General features: G+C 41.2%; 1 protein-coding gene across 9 annotated transcripts in view; it reads left to right on the forward strand.

The window, feature by feature from the left end:
• Positions 1-19552, forward strand: part of FRMD4A (FERM domain containing 4A) — a 490170-nt gene that overhangs the window by 420360 nt on the left and 50258 nt on the right. For all 9 annotated transcript variants that reach the window (XM_042468233.1, XM_042468234.1, XM_042468232.1 and 6 more), the window contains one exon: positions 12282-12358. In XM_042468233.1, coding sequence (XP_042324167.1) covers positions 12282-12358 — 77 coding nt within the window. The remainder of the gene's footprint in view (positions 1-12281; positions 12359-19552) is intronic.

Genomic DNA, 19552 nt, shown 5'->3' on the forward strand with positions numbered 1-19552 from the left:
GGAAGACCTTATCTATCCAATGATTCCATGAGCATCCTAGTTCTATTATGTGGGTACCTTCCCAGGTAGCAATAACAACAGCATTTACATTTCTATACTGTTTAATAGTGAACTCAGGAAGGAGGGAAGGCTGAGTCAATCCTGAAGCCCTGGGATTGAACTCACAATGTTGTGGCTGCAGTACCAACATTTGACCACTGTGCCACTTAGGTATCCTAAGAAAGTACTATTCATCTCTGAAACAATGAAGAAATAAACAATCGTATATTTTAATATACAGAAATATATGTAGAACCGGCATGATGTAGTGGTTTAAGCACTGGGATTGGGACTCTGGAGACCAGGGTTTGAATCCCAGCTTGGCCACGGAAAGCCACTGGGTGATGTTGGGCAAGTCACCCTCTCTCAGCCTCACAGGATGGAAATGGCAAACCCCCTCTGAAGAAACCTGCCAAGAAAACCCCATGATAGGCTCTTCTTAGGGTCACCATAAGTTGGAAGTAACTTGAAGGCACACAACAACAACATGCTGAAATATAATGTATATGGAAAGATATCACTCATCAGTTCATGATCAATCAGCAGTTCTTCCTGTTGCTTCAGGCTGTGTAAGGCTATTGTTGGTTCTTAGCTAAACTATTATGTATGATAACTACATTATGTATAATAATTACAGTTCCTAAATACTCTGATGGCAACAGATCCTGTCTGATCTTGGAAGCTAAGAAAGATTAGGTCTGGTAAGTACTTGGAAGGCAGACTGTCAGGGAATAAGTGCTAGAGGCTGTCTATATTCAGACGAAGGCAGCGGGAAGCCTTCTGAATTAATCATCCCAAGTAAATGCTGTGATAGGGTTGCCATAAGTCAAAATCAACCAGAAGATACATAACAACAACAGTTTCGACACATTCCAACATGATACCTTGTACCCAGTGATTAACTCTTAAATTTATTCAGCATTCAGGTAGTTGATAGATGAGTAATTTTTGTGTAGGAAGTGAAGTTTTCCCTAACTGTGTCCATTGACAAGGGTCTGGACTTCTTTCACAACAGCTCCTGAGAGGTTCCATGGAGCTCCAGGAAATAAATAGGCAATTATTAAGTCTCTTTTAAAAGTCTTTGTGCATGCATAAGTTCTCATTATTTGCCCAAAGGTCTTGGAGGGGCTTGGCATTACTTTTCTGTAATGGTAAGACTGCATGCTACGGTGAGACAAGAAGCTATGCTGCTGATAGTGCTGCTGGTGGTGTTAAACCACTCCTGGAACTTTTTACCTTGAATATTGTATGAAGAGATAGTTTATACAGTTTTTTGTTTGTTGTTGTTGTTGTTGTGTGTCTTCAAATCTTTTCCAACTTAAAGCAACCCCAAGAACCTAACATGGGTCTTTCTTAGCAAAATTTGTTCAGTGGAGGTTTTCCACTGCTGTCCTCTAAGGCTGAAAGAGTGTGACTTGCCCAGGGTCACCCAGTGGGTTTCCATGGCCAAGTGGGAATCAAAACCTAGTTTGCAGAGTTGTAGTCCAGTGTTCAAATCACTACGCCACACTGCTTACAGAGTAAGCAGAATCAAATGGTGAAGTGGTTTCTAATCTGCCCGGATTGGTTTGCCAGAGGGCGGTATACAAATAAATATTATTATTATTATTATTATTATTATTATTATTATTATTATTATTGATTCCTGCCTTTGTGCTCTGCATTAAAACGCAAACAAAATACTGGTCTTTTGCCATCCATCCCATCCCCAGGTCAGCTCCAGATTTTTTTATTATTATTGTTTCGCCGCCCCCCCCCCCCAGGTTCCAGGTACTCCAGATAATACATTCTCCCACCAACTTGGTGAGTGTCATGGATGGTGGGATTTGTAGCCCAGAACAACTAGAGGGCAACAGGTTAGGGAGGATTGCTTTATTTGAAAAGTGGAGTTGGCAGTTTCCCAATGCCAAGTCCATGCCCTTCTTGACAACAGCTAGGTTTTAACATCCCTCACCAGCGCACAGCCTGTACTTAACCCTCAGTTCAAATGCTATGATTGCTTAATTCATTTAGCTCAGACTGAAATATGTGGTGGACCCCTTCAGTGACCACTACTACCCCATTAATTTGACTATGCAATTGTTAAGACAAATCTAATACAATGAAAGAAGAATAGCCTTCACTTATTGCTTTAGGTAGTCCATATATAGGTATCTTCTACTGGTCCAGAATTTATGCAAAATCATCCTTCCTTTCTACAGATGTTCAACATTCTTTCAAAGCCCAAAGCATGATTCTAGACATGTTCAAAAGGTAACATAACTCCATGTGTGTGGTTTCCCACATGTTAGGTCCTTACTAGTGGCTGTTAAACTATTAAAAGTCTTTTTCAGGTTGCTGAAATGTATGCCTCTTCTCTACCAGTCTTGGCTTAATTCTTAAACAGGCAGCACACCACAAATGTATAAACACACACATACATACACACACACACACACATATGAGAGAGAGAGAGAGAGAGAGCAGGAAAAGTGGAATTTCAAAGCTCCTGATTATAGCTCTTCTTTAACTAGCCACAAAGACCTGGTAGTGTGCCAGTAGTACTGTTCCTGGGAATGATTTTCACTGAGGACATTTTCCAAACTTGCACCTGGATCCCCAACAACATGCTGTGCTTCACATATATCCTTCTATCCACCAAATTCTTTCTCACTTTTTTGCCATCTTTGCAGAACAGAACAGCAGAGGATTTTTTGGCTGCAACCTCTGACCACCACCTCAAAGCATAGACTGGTTAATAAGGCCCTAGCTTGGTTTCAGACTACACACATACACACTTTACAGTGTTAAACAGTTACTCCCAGTGAAAGATTGGTTTTGTAAAGTTAAACATATTTAACAGAATCTTTAACCTCAAGGCCAATGTTTCTTGAAAAGGGTGAGACAGAGTTCACAGGGCTTTTGGAAAGGAGGCTTGCCAGGATAAACACTGGATGTAGGTGTTGACTTTTTAAAAAGCAGTTTTCTTTCACTATTAAACACACACAACATGGTTTGAAAATCAATTAAACATCTTAAGGGCCAAACTGCACAGTTACACATGAAACTCATGAGTGGATTTCAGATAATTTTCATTTTTTTGACAGCTGCCACCAATTTGATGGAGACTCAGTGCCCAAGAAGCAAACAGCAGCGGGAGATTTTGGTGGGTTTTGATAAGGGGAACATTGAAGGGGAAAGAGTTAAATCCTCTTTCCCTCCTTGTCACCACTGTAATCACAGCCCCCACAGCTGGATTTGTTTTGAAAAGGAAACTATCAGGCGATCCAATCCCAGAGTTTCTGTACATGGTATATTTTAGCCCTTAGCCATTCTTTAAAGACTTTGTAAGAATAGTGAATAGTAACCTCGCACTGAGTTCCCAGTAGATAGGTGGCCACATCAGATAAACCACTACCCAAAGTTCTGCTAGTGACCCTCCCAGAGAACTTGTCTTAAGAAAGAAACTCTTGATGAAAGAGGGATGACCGCCTGACTCATGATTGACCACTTCCTGGCTGGGTTATCTGGGAGAAGCTTGCATGTTCAATACCCAAGTTAAATTTTTACAAGGCAAATAGAGATTCAGCTTTACAAGCAGTGAGCACTGAATGCCTGTGAAACCATTTCATCAATTTCAAAGGACACTAGGTAAGTGCAGTCCTGAGCTCAGAAATACCGTATATACTCTACTATAAGTCGACCTCATGTATAAGTCGAGCGCAAGTTTGGTAGCCAAAATTATGGATTTTGATATGGCCCGTGGATAAGTTAAGGGTAAAACCTAATGGCATGTAACAAAAGTTCTAAAGGATGAAGCAGTAGAAAACGATGCCAAAGAATTTATAAAACTCTAAAAGGTATAACTATTTGTATTCACACTAAAGGCTGGCTGGATGAGAAAGTAGAGGGGACATATTATATTCTTGCCTTTCACTAGAGGATGGTTCCCTTTTTATAATTAGAATTAAAGTATAATACTTAAACTGACCCGTGGATAAGTCGATTCTGGTTTTTGGGGCCAATTTTTTAACTAAACTTTCTAGACTTATACATGAGTATATACAGTATTACTTTTTGGACTGCAGTACCCTGAATTCTCCTATCAGCATGGCTTCTCACATCATTTTTCAGATGTCCAGTGGTGAGGAATGCTGAGAATTGTAGTCTAATAACATCGGAGAGAGTATGATTCCTATCCCTGTACTAAGGGAATTGCATGCAAGTGAATACTACAAAGTTGTAGTATTTACTTGAATGCAATTATATTATTTGTCTCCCAAGTCTTATGGCTCTTAACTTACTAGAGTTAACTCTTAACTGGAAGTTTAATTTACATAAAGCTTAATTTACTGTAACTTGTACTAGGTTATAAATTTTGTAATTAAATATGTACAGGTTCTGATGAGTCAAGCCTGTAAGTAGGAATGAATGAATGAATGAATGAATGAATGATACCTCTAGATGAAGACTATGTGCTTGTAAATTTAGCCCAAAGTTGATTAATGGCTCACTTAAGTTTGTGAGTAATTAATCTGTGGCAGTAATTTAAAAAGTTGTTTTAATGACCGTTCATAGGTCATGGTAATAATATCCTACTAATCACTTGGCAAATTAAACATATTGATTTGAAACCGTGTGTAATACAGTAAATTAGGCAGACAGTCCAGAGAAAAAAAAGAGCTACGTTAGGAAGTCTAGACAGATATTTAGGTACAGCTTACGCTACATGGAATGTGATTAACCAAAAAGAAAAAGATGGCACTATGTTAAGTTCTACTGTGCTAAAAGAAAGAGGTATACTTTTTCTTGGGCGTATTTTTGGTAAGGAAGCAGACAAACTTTTAGTTACCCAGAACTTTTTTATCACTCACTCTGTAAAACTGTTTAAGTTTGTTCCATTATTTTCTTTGTTTCCCCATGTCACTCTCAATACGGTTCTCAAGTGCTGATTTATAGAATTTGTGTGGCTTCACTTCAAGGCTGTGTAGACAGAGAGCCTTTTGAGTTTAGGCATCTAATAAAATGTATTTATCTCTTAAATTTCTCTCCTGCCCTTCCAAAGAGATCAAGCTACTCTATATCATTGGCTTCCCATTTTACTGAAGTAATAACCCCTGTGAAGTAAGGTAGGTTGTGAGAGAGAAGCGGGTTCAAGATCACAGAATGAGTTTCATAGCAAAGGAAGTACTGTAATTAAATCTTGGTCTCTCTATAGGTTCCTTTGACTGCTATACTTTCTTTTTGTCACTATGGGCCTACAAATCAACTCCAACTTATGGCAGCCCCACCTTCGTGTTTTCCTGGCAAGATTTATTTCTAGGAGGTTTGTCACTGCCTAGGGCATTTTCTGTTCCTTAGTAGTTTCCCTTCCAAGTAGTAGCCATGGCTGACTCTGCTTAACTTCCTAGATCAGAAAAGATCTACTACCTTCAGGGTACTGTAGCTCCAGTGGTTAGAGTTCCATTAAAAAAAGTTGTGGTCTAAAAAGCATAGAGTGGATTCTGAATTTCAGTCAAGATTTTATGCAAATACTGCATAACTTTTCCCAACCTGTTGCTCTCCAGTTGTGCTTGGCCAGGACTCCTGTCATCTTCCACCAAGAATTCCCATTGGCCATGCTGGTATGGCTAAATAAATGGCTCTGTAGCCTCTGGTGGGCACTAGGATGAGAAATAATGATTAGATTCAAACACTTAAACCCAAGGAAGGGTGCATTATTTAAATATACGGTCATGCAAAGATCTAAATCTCCCATTGAAAAGATCTGAGCAAATTAAGCAATAGATACTTTCAAGCCCAGATAAATGTCATAATCTTAGCCACTCATGTTGCCTTCCAGGCAGAAAAGCCAATATTAATCCTGATTTTAGAAACTGTGAGAATCAGCCCAGTGAGAGACTGGAAAAGACAAGACCCCATGGTCTGTATTAAAGGTATTAAATAAAGACCATGGAGTCTTGTCTCTCCCCTCCTAGTCTGGTGGGAATACCTAGTGGTATTCATATTTTTCACTTAGAAGGATCCATTTCTACACTGGCTTGTTTGCCCATTCATTGTGTACATCTTCCATGGAATCTCTCTGTGTGGCATGGCAAGAGATTTACTAGGGTACATTCCCTGGTCACAGAAGGTGCTGTTTCCTGGTCAGACCTTCAATGTGAATTTTATTTCTTTTATCTTTGAAACATAGGGGGATAAAATGGCTTTGAAGGGTACATCTTTGTCTTGACTGATCTTATTAAGGAACAGCTAACAAGTTATCAAGGAACCCCAAAATTCTTCAGAACACCATTTGAAATCTCCAGTCTTGGAAAACAGAGGGAGAAGGGTTGAACTACAACTCCTCAAATCCTCACTAGCATGCCCAGTGGCCATGCTGCCTGTGGATTCTAGGACTTGTTTTCACCACAAGACAAGCTTTCCAACCCCATGAACATCCACAGCCATTACCTAGTTTGTTTCAAATGTTGTATAAGTTGTTTGTTTCTTCTTTTTTATGGTTACCTTAATCATAGGAGAATGCTTGCTTTGAACCATGCTAGCTCTGGGTCTGTCTCTCATTCTGTGAAGTAGCGTGTGGGGGTGGAGGAGAGCCTTTTAATGATAGTTTAGTATAGGACAGAGGTTTTTTGTTTCCTGCCAGCTTTAGCATTACCATGTGGGCGACTGCAGAACACAGGGGTAGCTTAGCAGCTTTTGTTGTGCTGAAATCAAGATAGGTCCTTAGTAACTATTCCAAGCATCTGGAATTTTATCTTGGAGAAGGGAATTTTGTTTGCCAAGGGGTCACAAAGTACTATACTCACTTTTTTCTGCTCTCTCACATCTGCTTCTCCAGTCCTCTCTTTTGCACATAGGAATCGGAAACTTTCTCAGTGCAAACTTCTGGCATGTTTTGAATTCCAATGTCTCTGCAACAGAGAGAGGACAGATTGTTGTTATCTTTATTATTTCGATCTCTCCTCTCATCAAGGCAACTTGCATAGTGCAAAACCAGAATAACTTTTGTGGCTCAGTGTGTGACCTGAAGATTGCAGCCAATCTAAATCTCCTAGATAATAGAATCCAACATCTGCTATATTGAAGCAAGCAACACTCTCATTAGATTTGTGTCCGTATATGTGTGTGTGAAAAGCAACCCAGGCATAGTGTTTTGAGTGTTGAATTAGGAAGATCAAACCTCTTCTGAACAAATTATGCAAATAAACTGGCCTTGATAGGCTCATTTTAGGATTGCCAAAACATGAGACCCAAAGGAGCTCATAGTGTAGATCAAAACAAACCTAAGGAGTTTGTCACTTGTTTTTTAAATTGGCTCCAGCATCCCAGGCTGCAGCCAGGATGCGGGATGGAGGAGTACACTAATTGCTGCCGAATCTCCGACCACGATTTGCCCAGTTCCAAGCCACACTCCAAAAGCACTTTTTAGAAGTCAGAAAGGCAGAGCACGGTTTGGACCCGGCTGGGACCCAGACTGATGGCGACTGGCAATTTGGTGGCAATTTAGTGTGCAATAATTCCCACCTCCATCATGGCTGCAGCCCAGGAGGCTGGAGCTGATTTAAAATGCCAAGCAATAAGCCCCTAAAACTGAATAATAATAATTTAAAATGTTAATAAATGATCTTATTTAAAACAACACTCATCTAAAACATTTTAAAAGTATTTGAAACTTAACTAGTTATCATTGCATGACTTCAAATCATTTCCTATTTGTGGAAACGCTAAATTAAACTATGAGAATAAAAGTATAATGCATGCACACTCACATAAACACAACTATACCATACCTTCTAGAGCTGTCAGTTGATAACCAAAAGGCAGTCTAAATAAAAAGGTATTTGTTTGCTAGCATAAAGTCGGGGGGAGGGGGTAGCTTCCTGCATTTTCCAGCAGTTATTTTTGCTAAAAACAAAATCAAAAACCTAAAATGTTCTGAATACTTTGGCCACAGTCATAAAGATGAATGCTTGCTAGCATATCTTCTGAGCCATCCACACATCCCCAAACACTTTGGTCCAGGTCTACACAACCTATTCATTTGTTCATCCCTGTCCAAACTGCAAGAGCAGGAACGAAAACAAAAACTTGTAAAGCACCTGATAGTTAACAATTGACAATTATTTGGCTGCATTCAATAATGTGAGTGACATGCTTTCCAGGCCTGTTTGGGCTTTTCTTCATAGGAAAACTCTTCAAATTATTATTGTTGTTGTTGTTACTATTGTTATTATTATTATTATTATTTACTTATACCCCACCCTTCTCCTAATATAGGGACTCAAAGCAGGATATAAGTAAATTGCTGCTGTTGTTGTTGTTACAGTTTTCCTATGATTGCTTTAGGTTGTAATCCTGCTTATATTTGTGGGGGCAGAAGTGCAGATTTCCAGATGTCCAGTGGTGAGGAATGCTGAGAACTGTAGTCTAAGAACATCTGGAGAGAATATGATTCCCACCCCTGTACTAAGGGAACAATTACATTGGACTTTGTAGTATTTACTTGCGTGCAGTTGGACTGCTTGTTTCCCAAGTCTTTGCATATGTTGTCTGCCTTCAAGTCATTTCCAACTTATGGGGACTCTTAAGGTGAACCTGTTATGGGGTTTTCTTGGCAAGATTTGTTTTGTCTTGCCATTGCCTTCATCTGAGGCTGAGATCATGTGAATTGCTCAAGGTCATCCAGTGGGTTTCATGGCTGAGCTGGAAATTGAACCCTGGTCTTCACAGTTGAATCAAAGTCACTGAAACCAGTATGCCACCCTGGTTCTCACCCAGGTCTTTGAACAGGTAGCAAATCAGTTGGGCAGAAGTTTAGTTGTGTGTATTGTCTGTGGAAGTGTAATAAGCTTTGTCTTCATCCTCAAGTAAGTATCATGTAGATGAATCAGAGAAACCACATTTTTTGCTAAGGGTTTTGCTAAATTTCTCCCAAGGGCAAACATCCATTTTGGCCCTACTTGACCCAGAGGCTGACACAGCAGGGGTTTCAGTTGAATTCTTCCTGCTTAAAGATGCTAAACTCAAGCAAATCCTTCCTTCCATTTGTCATTCCTTATCAAAGGGTTAAATAATCCAGAGCATGGGGTGGGGGGAAACCTTGTAATTCAGGGCAAGTTCCTTTGACAAGTTTTAGCTGAACCCACTTAGGAATCTGCATTCCAAAAGCTTATCTGAGTTTCTTCTCTTTTTTAAAAAAAGTTGTCTTTGAAGAGGATCCTTATCATGATGTCTTTATTATAGAGAGCAGTATTTCTGCCCCATTTTCAATTGTTTAATAAGAAGCCATTGTTTCAGTAACTTTTTAAAATCTTTGCCTAGGTATCCTGAATTTGGGCAGTAACTCTGGAGTGCCACTTGTTAACAGAAAGGCAACTATAGGTTTCATAAATAAATATTGTAATCTGGTGAAGACACTACAATGTTGGAAGAGCCCTGATATATCAGAACAAAGGCCGACTTAAACCCATCATCCTTGTCAGTTGGTAGTTGAAATCTAAAGCACTTCTGCTAAAAGTAACCATTAATTTGTTAGTCGCATTAAAAAGTACTGCACTGGATATTGGGATAAGATATAAATCAAATGATTAAAATGAATGAATGAATGAGGGATTTCTGTCCAGTCTTTCATTTGATGTGATCAGTGTATCGCTGTAATCAAATTATCTACATTTAGGTACACATCTAGATTTAGGCTAAAAGTAGGCAAACATTTTGCCCTGAAAGATCACACTTATTGAAATAGATTTCAAAGACAGCCATGTTACTGTGGAAAACCATTATGCAATGGGATCTTGTAGCACCTTTGAGACTGAAAGAAATGAGTTGGTAGCAAGAGCTTTGGTAGACTTGACCCTACTTCCTCAAATGCATCTGAGGAACTAGGCTCAAATCTACCAAAGCTCATGCTATCAGCTTCTTTCTTTCCATTAGTCTACAAGATCCCTTTGCAAACTGGTTTGTTGAAATATGAACAATGGGTGGTAGTGTCAAGGCCAAGTTGGTACATGCATGTATGTCTATAGATGCCCATAAGTATGGGTCCATATATATGCATAGACATCCTGAGTATACTTAAGCAAGGTCACTGGCAAGCTTTAACCTCATCCTTCCTCTTCCTAAAATTCTGCTCTGATTTCCTCTTTCACTGCTGCTGCTGTCAAGAATTACAAATTTGGGGGAGAAGGATTGCTGGAGGGGAGGATTGGAGAGGCATGGTGGATCTGTGGTCAGGAAATGTTTTTGCATATTTTCACTTCCCTTAGGCACACATGTGTGGATGCTGAGGGTGGGGGATTGTCACCATATCCATCACCTTGAGTTGTGGGTAATAACTCATGCATTGTGGGACTGTACTGGAGTTGATTTATATTTCCCACTAAAATCAAGCTTAACACATCCTCTGCATGCGTAGCTGCCTTTTCACAAAACATTGCCTTAAAAAAGAGAGATAGATAGATCAGGGATTGTTCCAACCCAGCACTTGTTTTTACAAGTCTCTCCTTGGAGCACCTATACAGCTTGGTATTTTAGAATTATGCTGGAACGGTAAAGCACGCTCCTGTTTCTCCATCCTATGACTACTAACTCTCAGCCCTTAGATAAAGGTCTGAATGGAATGCATCTACGCTGCAAAAATAATCATCTGACAATGCTTTAACTATCACTGCTCATTGCTATGGAGTTCTGGGAATTGTAGCTTTGTGAGACAGTTTGCCTTTCCTGTCAGAGAGCTCTAGTGCCAAAACAAACTGTGATTCCCAGAATTCCATAGCATTGAGTCATGGCCATTGATTTGGTGTTAAAATGGATTATTTCTACTGTGTGGATACAGTCTTTAACTGCCCTGGCTCAGTGCTATGGAATTCTGGGATTTGTAGTTTTGTGAAACATTTTCACCTTCTTTTGTCAGAGAGTTCTGCTGCCACGACAAACTACAAATCCCAGAGGATGGAGCCATGACAGTTAAAGTGGTGTTAAACTGGCTTGCTTCTGCAGTGCAGAGGGAGCCTTTAACTGCCATGGCTGAATGCTGTGGAATTTGAGGTTTTGTGAGCCATTTCATCTCATCTTGTCAGAGAGCTCTGCTGCCACTACGAACTACAAATCCCAGGATTCCAGAGAGTGGAGCCACAACAGTTCAAGTGATGTGAAACTGGATTATTTCTGTAGGGCGGGTGCCACTTTCTGAACAGCAGTGAATTTATTACTGATGTCTTTGTTGTTGTTGTGCACCTTCAAGTTGTTTCTGAGTCATGGCGACCCAAAGGCAACCTTATCATGAAGTTTTCTTGGCAAGGTTTGTTCAGAGGGGGTTTGCCATGGCCACCCTCTGAGGCTGAGAGAGTGTGACTTGGGTTTCCACAGTCAAACCTGGTCATAGGCTGCTTGCATGCTGCAGAAATAATCTTATTTTGATCCCACTTTAACTGCCATGGCACCGTACTAAGCCAGTCTGGGCATGGTAGTTTGTTGTGGCACCAAACTACCATCCCAGAAGTGGGATCAAAACAAGATTATTTCTGCAGTGTGGACACAGCCCTACTCCAGCTCTCCACCTACTACCCCAGCCTGCTGCACTCCTTTTCTTAAAACAGGAACAAGAGTTTAAAAAAAAAAGATGAAAGGGGGATTTAAAAAAAAAAAAGCCTGGGTGGTTGCTGTAGGAAGAGCCCTGCCTTGGGAGTGTCATCCCAACCCAGCCTCTTGGAATGATCCCAGTCTGCTGAGGCTGGAAGGAGGGAAGGGCTTGAGAGAAACCCCAAGTGTGATCTCTGGCAGGGTCTGGAATGAATTAGGGTCACCCCCCCCTCCCTCCATTCACTCCATCCAGGCAGGAAACAGAGCCCCTGCCTCTTTCCAGGGGGAGAACAGGGCCATTGAGTCCAGTGGAGTCCTCCTCTCAGAGTCCCAGCCCCCAGCCTTTGCTGCTGGGAGGCTTGGGGAGCAGGAGGAGGGGAGAGCAAAGGAGCTTGCAGAGCCTGGAGCCAAGGGAAGGAGGAACAAAGGAAGGAAACTCCTTTCTTGGCAAGGATCTCTCTTGCTCCTTAAGGGGGGGAGTAGCTGGAAGGAAAGTGGCAAGGCACTTTCTCCATCCCCAGCACCTTTTGGGAGGCTGGCTTTTCCTCCCTCCTTGATGGGAACTCTGGAATCCACAAAGGAAGGAAACCAGGCAGCTGCCAGAGTTGAAAAGAGGACAAGAGCTGCTTTTCTCTTTCTCTCTCTCAACTGATTTGTGCTTTCCTCCCCTCCCTGTCCAGATCTTCCAATGGAGGCAGCTGGAGAACCTCTACTTCAGAGAGAAGAAGTTTTCTGTGGAAGTCCATGACCCACGCAGGTAAGAGGCCATGCCTAGCAATGGGCTTTTTATTATTATTAAAGAAAAGGAGAATCAGAGTTGGTATGGTTGTTTATAAAACAAGAGAGAATCAGTATGTAGAGGGATCTTGTTGCAACTTTGAGACTCAGTGAAAGAAAGATGCTGGCAGCAGGCACTTTCCTAGTCTTCAGTCTACTTCCTCAGATGCATATAATTCCTCAGAGGCATAGAATAAGGTTTTACAAAGGATTTGTATGTAGAGAGCTCGTGCAGTACCTTTGAGACTCACTGAAATAAGGAAATTGGCAACATGAACTTTCGTAGACTTCACTCTACTTCCTTAGAGGCATTTAGTGGAGTGGAAACCAAGGACAGACATATATATGCCATTTGTATGTGAGGATGTCAATTCAGATTCAAAATCCTTTGGGTATGGAAGTGAAGTAGCAAGCCCAGTTTTAACAATGGTTGTTGGTGGACAAAGACATTGGGAACTGACCAGCGTGTTGGCCAAGGGAAAGTCTGTTGAACTTTCCTTGAGTAGACTTAACAGTTCCAGTTCTGGAGGTTTGCTGTGTGCTTGCAGAGGACTGAGTGAATTTTTCAAGCCGTCCAACCAGACAGATCGCACAGCCCCATTTATTGTGTGGGTGTTTTAGATTAAAGCTCTCTCTTGCAAAAGTCAGCTAGCGTGTCAAGCCTGTTCGTCTCTGCTCAGAGGTAAGAGAGAGGTAGCTGGCAGGATTGAAAGTGGCTTGCAGTTCAGTCCTCTGCTTTGCTCATAGGCACCGTTGAGCTCAGAGGGGCTTACTCCTAACAGAGGATTTAAGAATCCACTTTTAGTATTTCACTGAATGTGAAGCATCTGTAGGTTTCTTGTGAAGTTCTGGAACTGTATGAAAGGGACATTTCTGGGAGCCTTCATGTTGAAACTCTTTTCACTGAACAGCGTGGCTGCTGAAGTCACTTTTAGTCGTTGCAATGTGATATCCTGAATGAATCTGTGCTTTCATTGTGTTTTCTTTACTGCTTATAGAGTAGCTTGATAGGGGGAAAAATGAAGTACATATATGTGGCTTGATGCATCTTGTTGCTGAATGTCCCTGCGGCATTTGTTTTGCTGCGATTGTTCAACATATTATTTATTTATTATATTATATTAATTTATACCCCACTTTTCTCACAAAATTGGGACCCACGGCAGCAAAGGGACACAGTAATATTGTGTTACTGTGCTGCAGTCCTCTTCCATTTGTAGTTGTTTTATGTTCTCCTTTTACACTGGCTTTGATTCTGCCTAACATAAGCACATGTACACAGCAAACATAATTATAGAGTATAATAAAACTATAAATGGAAGTTCTTCCATAATCACTAGCCTGGGTATTGCTACAAGGTATTTCCCCAGTCCAAAATGCTGCCTGTAAAACACTTTTGTACAGTTTTGTTCACACGCATCCAGTTTCTTCTCCAAAAACCGTGGGAGTCAAAAACTACACTCCGGAAATGCTGCAGTTAATAGTTCACAGCATAATTGGACAGCAGTGAGTTTAGTTTTGTCTCTAAATGAGTATATTCAACTTTATGTGTGTGTGTGTCCCCCATTTGCAAAATCACCTTTCTGTTCCTGATCATAACAATAACATAAATAACAATGCTCTGTTCCAGCATTTGGGGAAAGGTAATTTGTGTGTTGCACTACACTACTAACAATTTCCTTCAAAGATATAGCCATGTTAGTTTGTAGAATCAGTATGTAGGGAGATCTTGTAACATCTTTAAGACTAACTGAAAGAAAGAACTTGGCAGCCTGAGTTTTTGTAGACTTCAGTCTACTTCCTCAGATGCATTTGGCATCTTAGCAAGTAGACTTAAGTAAATGAAAAACTCATGCTGCCAAGTTCTTTCTTTCAGTTAGTCTCAAAGGTGCTACAAGATCTCTCTACATACTAACAATTTCTTTGATGATCATCAACTACAATTTCTTTTGTGCTTGCTAAATATTGCCAAGGTTCAGGTTTTCAGTGGTTTCTCAAGAGGTGGGAGATTAGAAGTATGAAAAGCAATAGATGCAGATCAATATATGTGTAAACTGTATTCTTTACATTACAGTATAACTAAACCCCTACTTCTTAAAAATGTTCAAAGTTCACCAGGCTACTTTTCTATACAAAGCCTTTTGAACAACTATGAGAAGTGCAAGAGCACAGCCTTTTCAGTTGGCCATATACAAGATGAATGTCTAATTAGGCTTATAAATGAGTAATATCTTTGCAATTATATCTTCTGTATACATTAGTAGGATCACTTTTCAAGACCAGGACTTTAGGAAGTTAGCCATTAATACAGTAAACATCTTTTTCCATATATGTTATCAAAGGTTTGTTTCATTTGACCGGCTTTCTTGTGTGGGTGCAAAACTTGTGTTTTTCACGGTACACAGGAAAGTTCATTGAACTGAATGAGGAACAAGGGTGTCTTTGTCAAGAACGCTTTACTAAGTTTTTAAATAATACACCAGTCAGAATCCTTTGCCTTGCTCTGTGAAGCTCAGAAACTTTAGATCAGCAGAAGTGTGTAGCAGCGATTCCACAGAAACCGGGGGGAGGGGGGGGATGCAAAATATGACCCTGGATTAAGAATTCATCTTCCTAGAAATGACATTATAAAGTTAGATTTGAGTGTTTAGCTCATATCTGAAGAAGTTTCAGAAACCAGGTTGATTGCTTACAGTAGTTGGGATTGCAGTTACAGTACTTTCTTTTCTTTATTAACTGTGAATGAATTTCACAAAGGCAAATCCATGTTGTTTACATACATGCACAACAGATAGGTTTCCAGTCTTGAAGTAACATTTATTAAAAACATGTACATTACCCTTTGAAAAACATACAACTTGTGTCCATTTTGTATATAATATTTGAAAACTGTCATAATTGCTGTATGTATCTTAGGTGAATGGTTTTTAAACATACTTTTAGGAGCAGCAGTACAGTTTCAAACATTCTGAGTTAATGGTTCACCTTGGTGTGGTGGTCTGAGATTTGAAAGTGTGGAAATAGCTGAATGTCGTATCTGGGCAGAGCAACATTTCTTTCACCACAACATACCTATGTTAAGAATTCAAGGCATGTCCACCAGTATTAGTCTCCAGTGACCATTGACAGGACCACATTAAAAGAGTAGCACACTGTAAGTCAGGGGAAAACTGTGGTGAATCATATTGTATGTCTCATATCTTTGTTCACAAAATCTTTCAAGTCATCTTACTTCACTTTCTTTTTATACAAGCAGGAGGATTGTTCATAATCTTTACACTCATTGACCTAATAATTCTTGATAGTTCTCTGAAAGTGGGAACATGCCACTAAATATGAGAGCCAGCCAAGTATTGGAGACCAGGGTTTGAATCCCAGCTTGGCCATGTAAACCCACTGGGTGACCTTGGGCAAGTTGCACACTCTCAGCCTCAGAAGATGGCAATGGCAAATCCCCTCTGAAGAAATTTGCCAAGAAAAATCCATGATAGGTTCATCTTAGGGTTGCTGCAAGTCAGAAATGACTTGAAGGCACATAACGACAGCCATTACAACAAATGGGCAGTGTTGGTCATGTGATTGGGAAATCATCCCCCAGGATTCTAAGCTGTGAGCAAATTTAAATGAACATAGCACAGGGATCAGGTTGAGCATGTTCTCCACAATGGGAAGGAAATCCAACATTAGCTTTTACCAACTTGGTGTCCTCCACGTGTCTTGGACTTGAACTCCCAGCTAGTGTGGCCATACTGGCTGGAAATGATGCGAGTTGCAGTGCAACATATCTGGGGGACACTAGGTTGGGAAAGGCCAGCCCTGGGGCTAATATGTATTGCAGAAATAATGCAATTTGACACCACTTTAACTGCCATGGTTCAGTGCTATGGAATTCTGGGGCTTCTGGTTTTGTTAAATATTTTGTCTTCTCTGTCAGAGACTTCTTATGCCACAACAAACTCCAAATCCTAGGATTCCATAGTGTTGAGCCATGACAGTTAAAACAGTGTCAAACTGGATTATTTCTGCAGTATTGAAGCAGCCCTAGATTGTTACACTGTACTAGTAAGTAGCCAGAGCCCTGTACTACAGAATACCGGGCAAGCTGTTCATCTTGGGTGACTCTGGCCCTGTCCAGAAGGGCCATTAAGCACATACTCAGTATGTGCTAGGGTTGCCCAGGAGTGTCCTTTTTAGACACTCCCTAACCCTAGTACGTACTGAGTATGTAAAAATGGCAGCGCCCTGTCTACATAGGCACCACCATTTTGATATAACGGCCATGTCACACATCCAAACAGTGCGGCACGGACATTATATCTTAGCGCTGCTGAAGGGTGCTTGTGGCGCCCTTTCAGCGGCACCCAAAGGAGCTCCAAAATGGAGCTCCTTTCGCGCTGCGTATCACTGGCGTGGCCTTTACATGGCCACACCAGGAATACTAAAGAGAAAGGGGCCGAGTGGCCCCTTTCTCTCTCGCTCTCTCTCTCTCTCTCTCTCTCTCCGCCGCTGTTGGGGTGTCCTTGGGGCATGAAGCCCCAAGGACACCCCTTTCTAGGCCACGGGGAAGCGGCCTTTTGCTGCTTCCCCAAGGACACCCCTTTCCAGGCCACAGGGAAGCAGCCTTTTGCCGCTTCTCCAAGGCCAGGAAAAGCGGCGGATCAGGGCCTCCGGGGCTGCCGCTGTGGCAGCTCAGGCCCCAATCCTTAGAGGAAAGGGGAGGGTGCAGGCCACCCCAAAGGGGCGGTCTGTACCCCGCCTCTATCATCTTTTCTGTTCTCAGTTCACATCTCTGATGGAAAAAAAGTTTAATGATGCAAAATAATACTTGGTGTATAATATACAGGTGTACATTGCACACACTATTATATTGTATACAATGTACAATATTATATACAATTGCATGTTATTTATTGTACATTATGTTGTATACAATGTATAATATACAAGGTATATTAACCAGATAGCACAGAAATATACATTTCCATGTTTAGTAACTTTTTAAATGCTTACCCATATTCTGTCAGCTTGGAAACCTGGATCCACAGGGAACATTTAAGATTCTAGGCTATTTGCCAAGTGGGTTGATGTCTTAAGATGAATTGCTCAATGAAATGGAGATGGGAGGACAGCAGTAGCAGCCATACAGAACTACTTTGATCCTTGCTTTTAAAAGGGTTTTCATCATACATTCCTATGTTCATAGAGATAAACAAAAGACACAAATAAGAACCAGGTTCTTCTAGCAATCGAACTTACGTTGGAGAACAAATTAAAAATCTCTACAGTTTTGGAATATGTCTTTCTCTGGCTTTATAGTGAAGCACTTGTACCACTGTTCTGTCAGTGCTCTCATCAACGTCAAATTGTTCAGGACAGAGCTGTATGTTCTAAGGAGAATAAGGAAAGATTTAAAATTCTATACATTGATTATCTCTTACTGTATAATGCTGCTAAAATGTTTGGGGCTCAAGTCACTCCACTACACCATGAATCCAAGCCGAAATATACCTAGCTGGGGGTAGGGAGATGAGCTCCAAGCCCCAACACACTGCAAAACAAAATCACATTGATCCTAATTAGGAGGTGGGCTGCAGTAGAGACATCCAGGGAATGTGGCATGCTAGGAAGTTTGTAAAAAAGACACAGTGAAGGGTCAGAAGGAGGAGTATATCTAAGGATAATAGAAGGCTGCTCAGCTGTGATTTCAAAAACATTGATGTTACAAGAGCTCCAGGTGCAGTGTACATACAACTCTTCCTAAAGTGTTTATAAAGCATGGCATGAAGGAGTCACTAGTCTGATAGACGATGGGCCCAGTGCTGTATAACATCTTTATCAATTACTTGGATGAAAGAACAGAGGGCATGCTTATCACAGTTGCAGATGACACCAAATTAGGAAGAGTAGCTAATACCCCAGAGGACAGGATCAAAATTCAAAATGACATTAATATATTAGAAAGCTGGGCCAAAACTACCAAAATGAATTTCAACAGGGAGAAACGTAAGGTGTTGCATTTAGGCAGAACAAAATGAAATACATAGATATAGGATGGGGTATACCTGGCTTGACACCAGTATGTGTGCAAGGGACCCAATAGCCCACAAGCTGAACATGAGTCAACAGTGTGATTCTAGACTGCATCAAGAGAAGTATAGTGTTTAGAGCAAGGGAAATAATAGAGCCACTCTTTGGTGAGGCCTCACCTGGAATACTGTGTCCAGTTCTGGACACCACAATTCAAAAGGGAGTGGAGTGTGTCCAGAAGAGGGCGACCAAAATGGTGAAGGGTCTGGAAACCATGCCTTATGAGGAGTGACTTAGGGCTTTATCATGTGCAGTTTTTAAGATGTGATTCCCATGGGAAGTAAGTGGCACTGGTGATGCAATGCCACTTCCCACCCATAGCTGCCCAGTCCCTGACCTCTGTCTTTTTATACATGGGGGAAGCCCATGAATGAAATGCCAATCGTGCACTGCTGCGGGTGTGGAAAGCCATTATTGCGGAAGTAATACAATTAGCCATCATGTGGTCTCACTGTACCCTCCTCCACCTCCCTTTAATTTTCCCCCCAACTTTTTGGTGCTATCTCAGAGCTCCAAAGCAGGGATGTAGTCAGGGGGGGGATCTGGGGGTCCGGACCCCCCCTTCCATTAGAAAAATGAATGGTGTGTGCTGCTGCGCCGCCGCACTCAAGCCCCATTATAATGGTGGCACTTAGTCTGGACCCCCCCCCCCTTCCTAAAATCCTAGCTACGTCCCTGTCCAAAGCCCTGAAGTTTCAAAAATTGGGTGGATTGGGGCTGCGAAGCTCCAAAATAGCACAAAAAAGTTGTTGAATAGGACCAGGAACAATGGATGCAAGCTACAGGAAAAGAGATTCCACCACAACATTAGGAAGAACTTCCTGACAGTACAAGCTGTTCGACAGTGGAACATGCTCCCTTGGAGAGTAGTGGAATCTCCTTCCTTAAAGGTTTTTAAACAGAGACTGGATGGTCATCTGTCAGGGGTCCTTTGATTCTGTGTTCCTGCATGGCAGGGGATTGGACTGGATAGCCCTTGTGATCTCTTCCAACTCTATGATTCTATGAGGTATACTCAGTGAGCAGTGTTGCACACACACAAAAACAGTGTCAGTAGTAGAGAAAGCAGAAAGACTGCTTATTTGCC

Source organism: Sceloporus undulatus, chromosome 5 (genome assembly GCF_019175285.1).
Source record: "Sceloporus undulatus isolate JIND9_A2432 ecotype Alabama chromosome 5, SceUnd_v1.1, whole genome shotgun sequence".
Lineage (NCBI taxonomy): Eukaryota > Metazoa > Chordata > Lepidosauria > Squamata > Phrynosomatidae > Sceloporus > Sceloporus undulatus.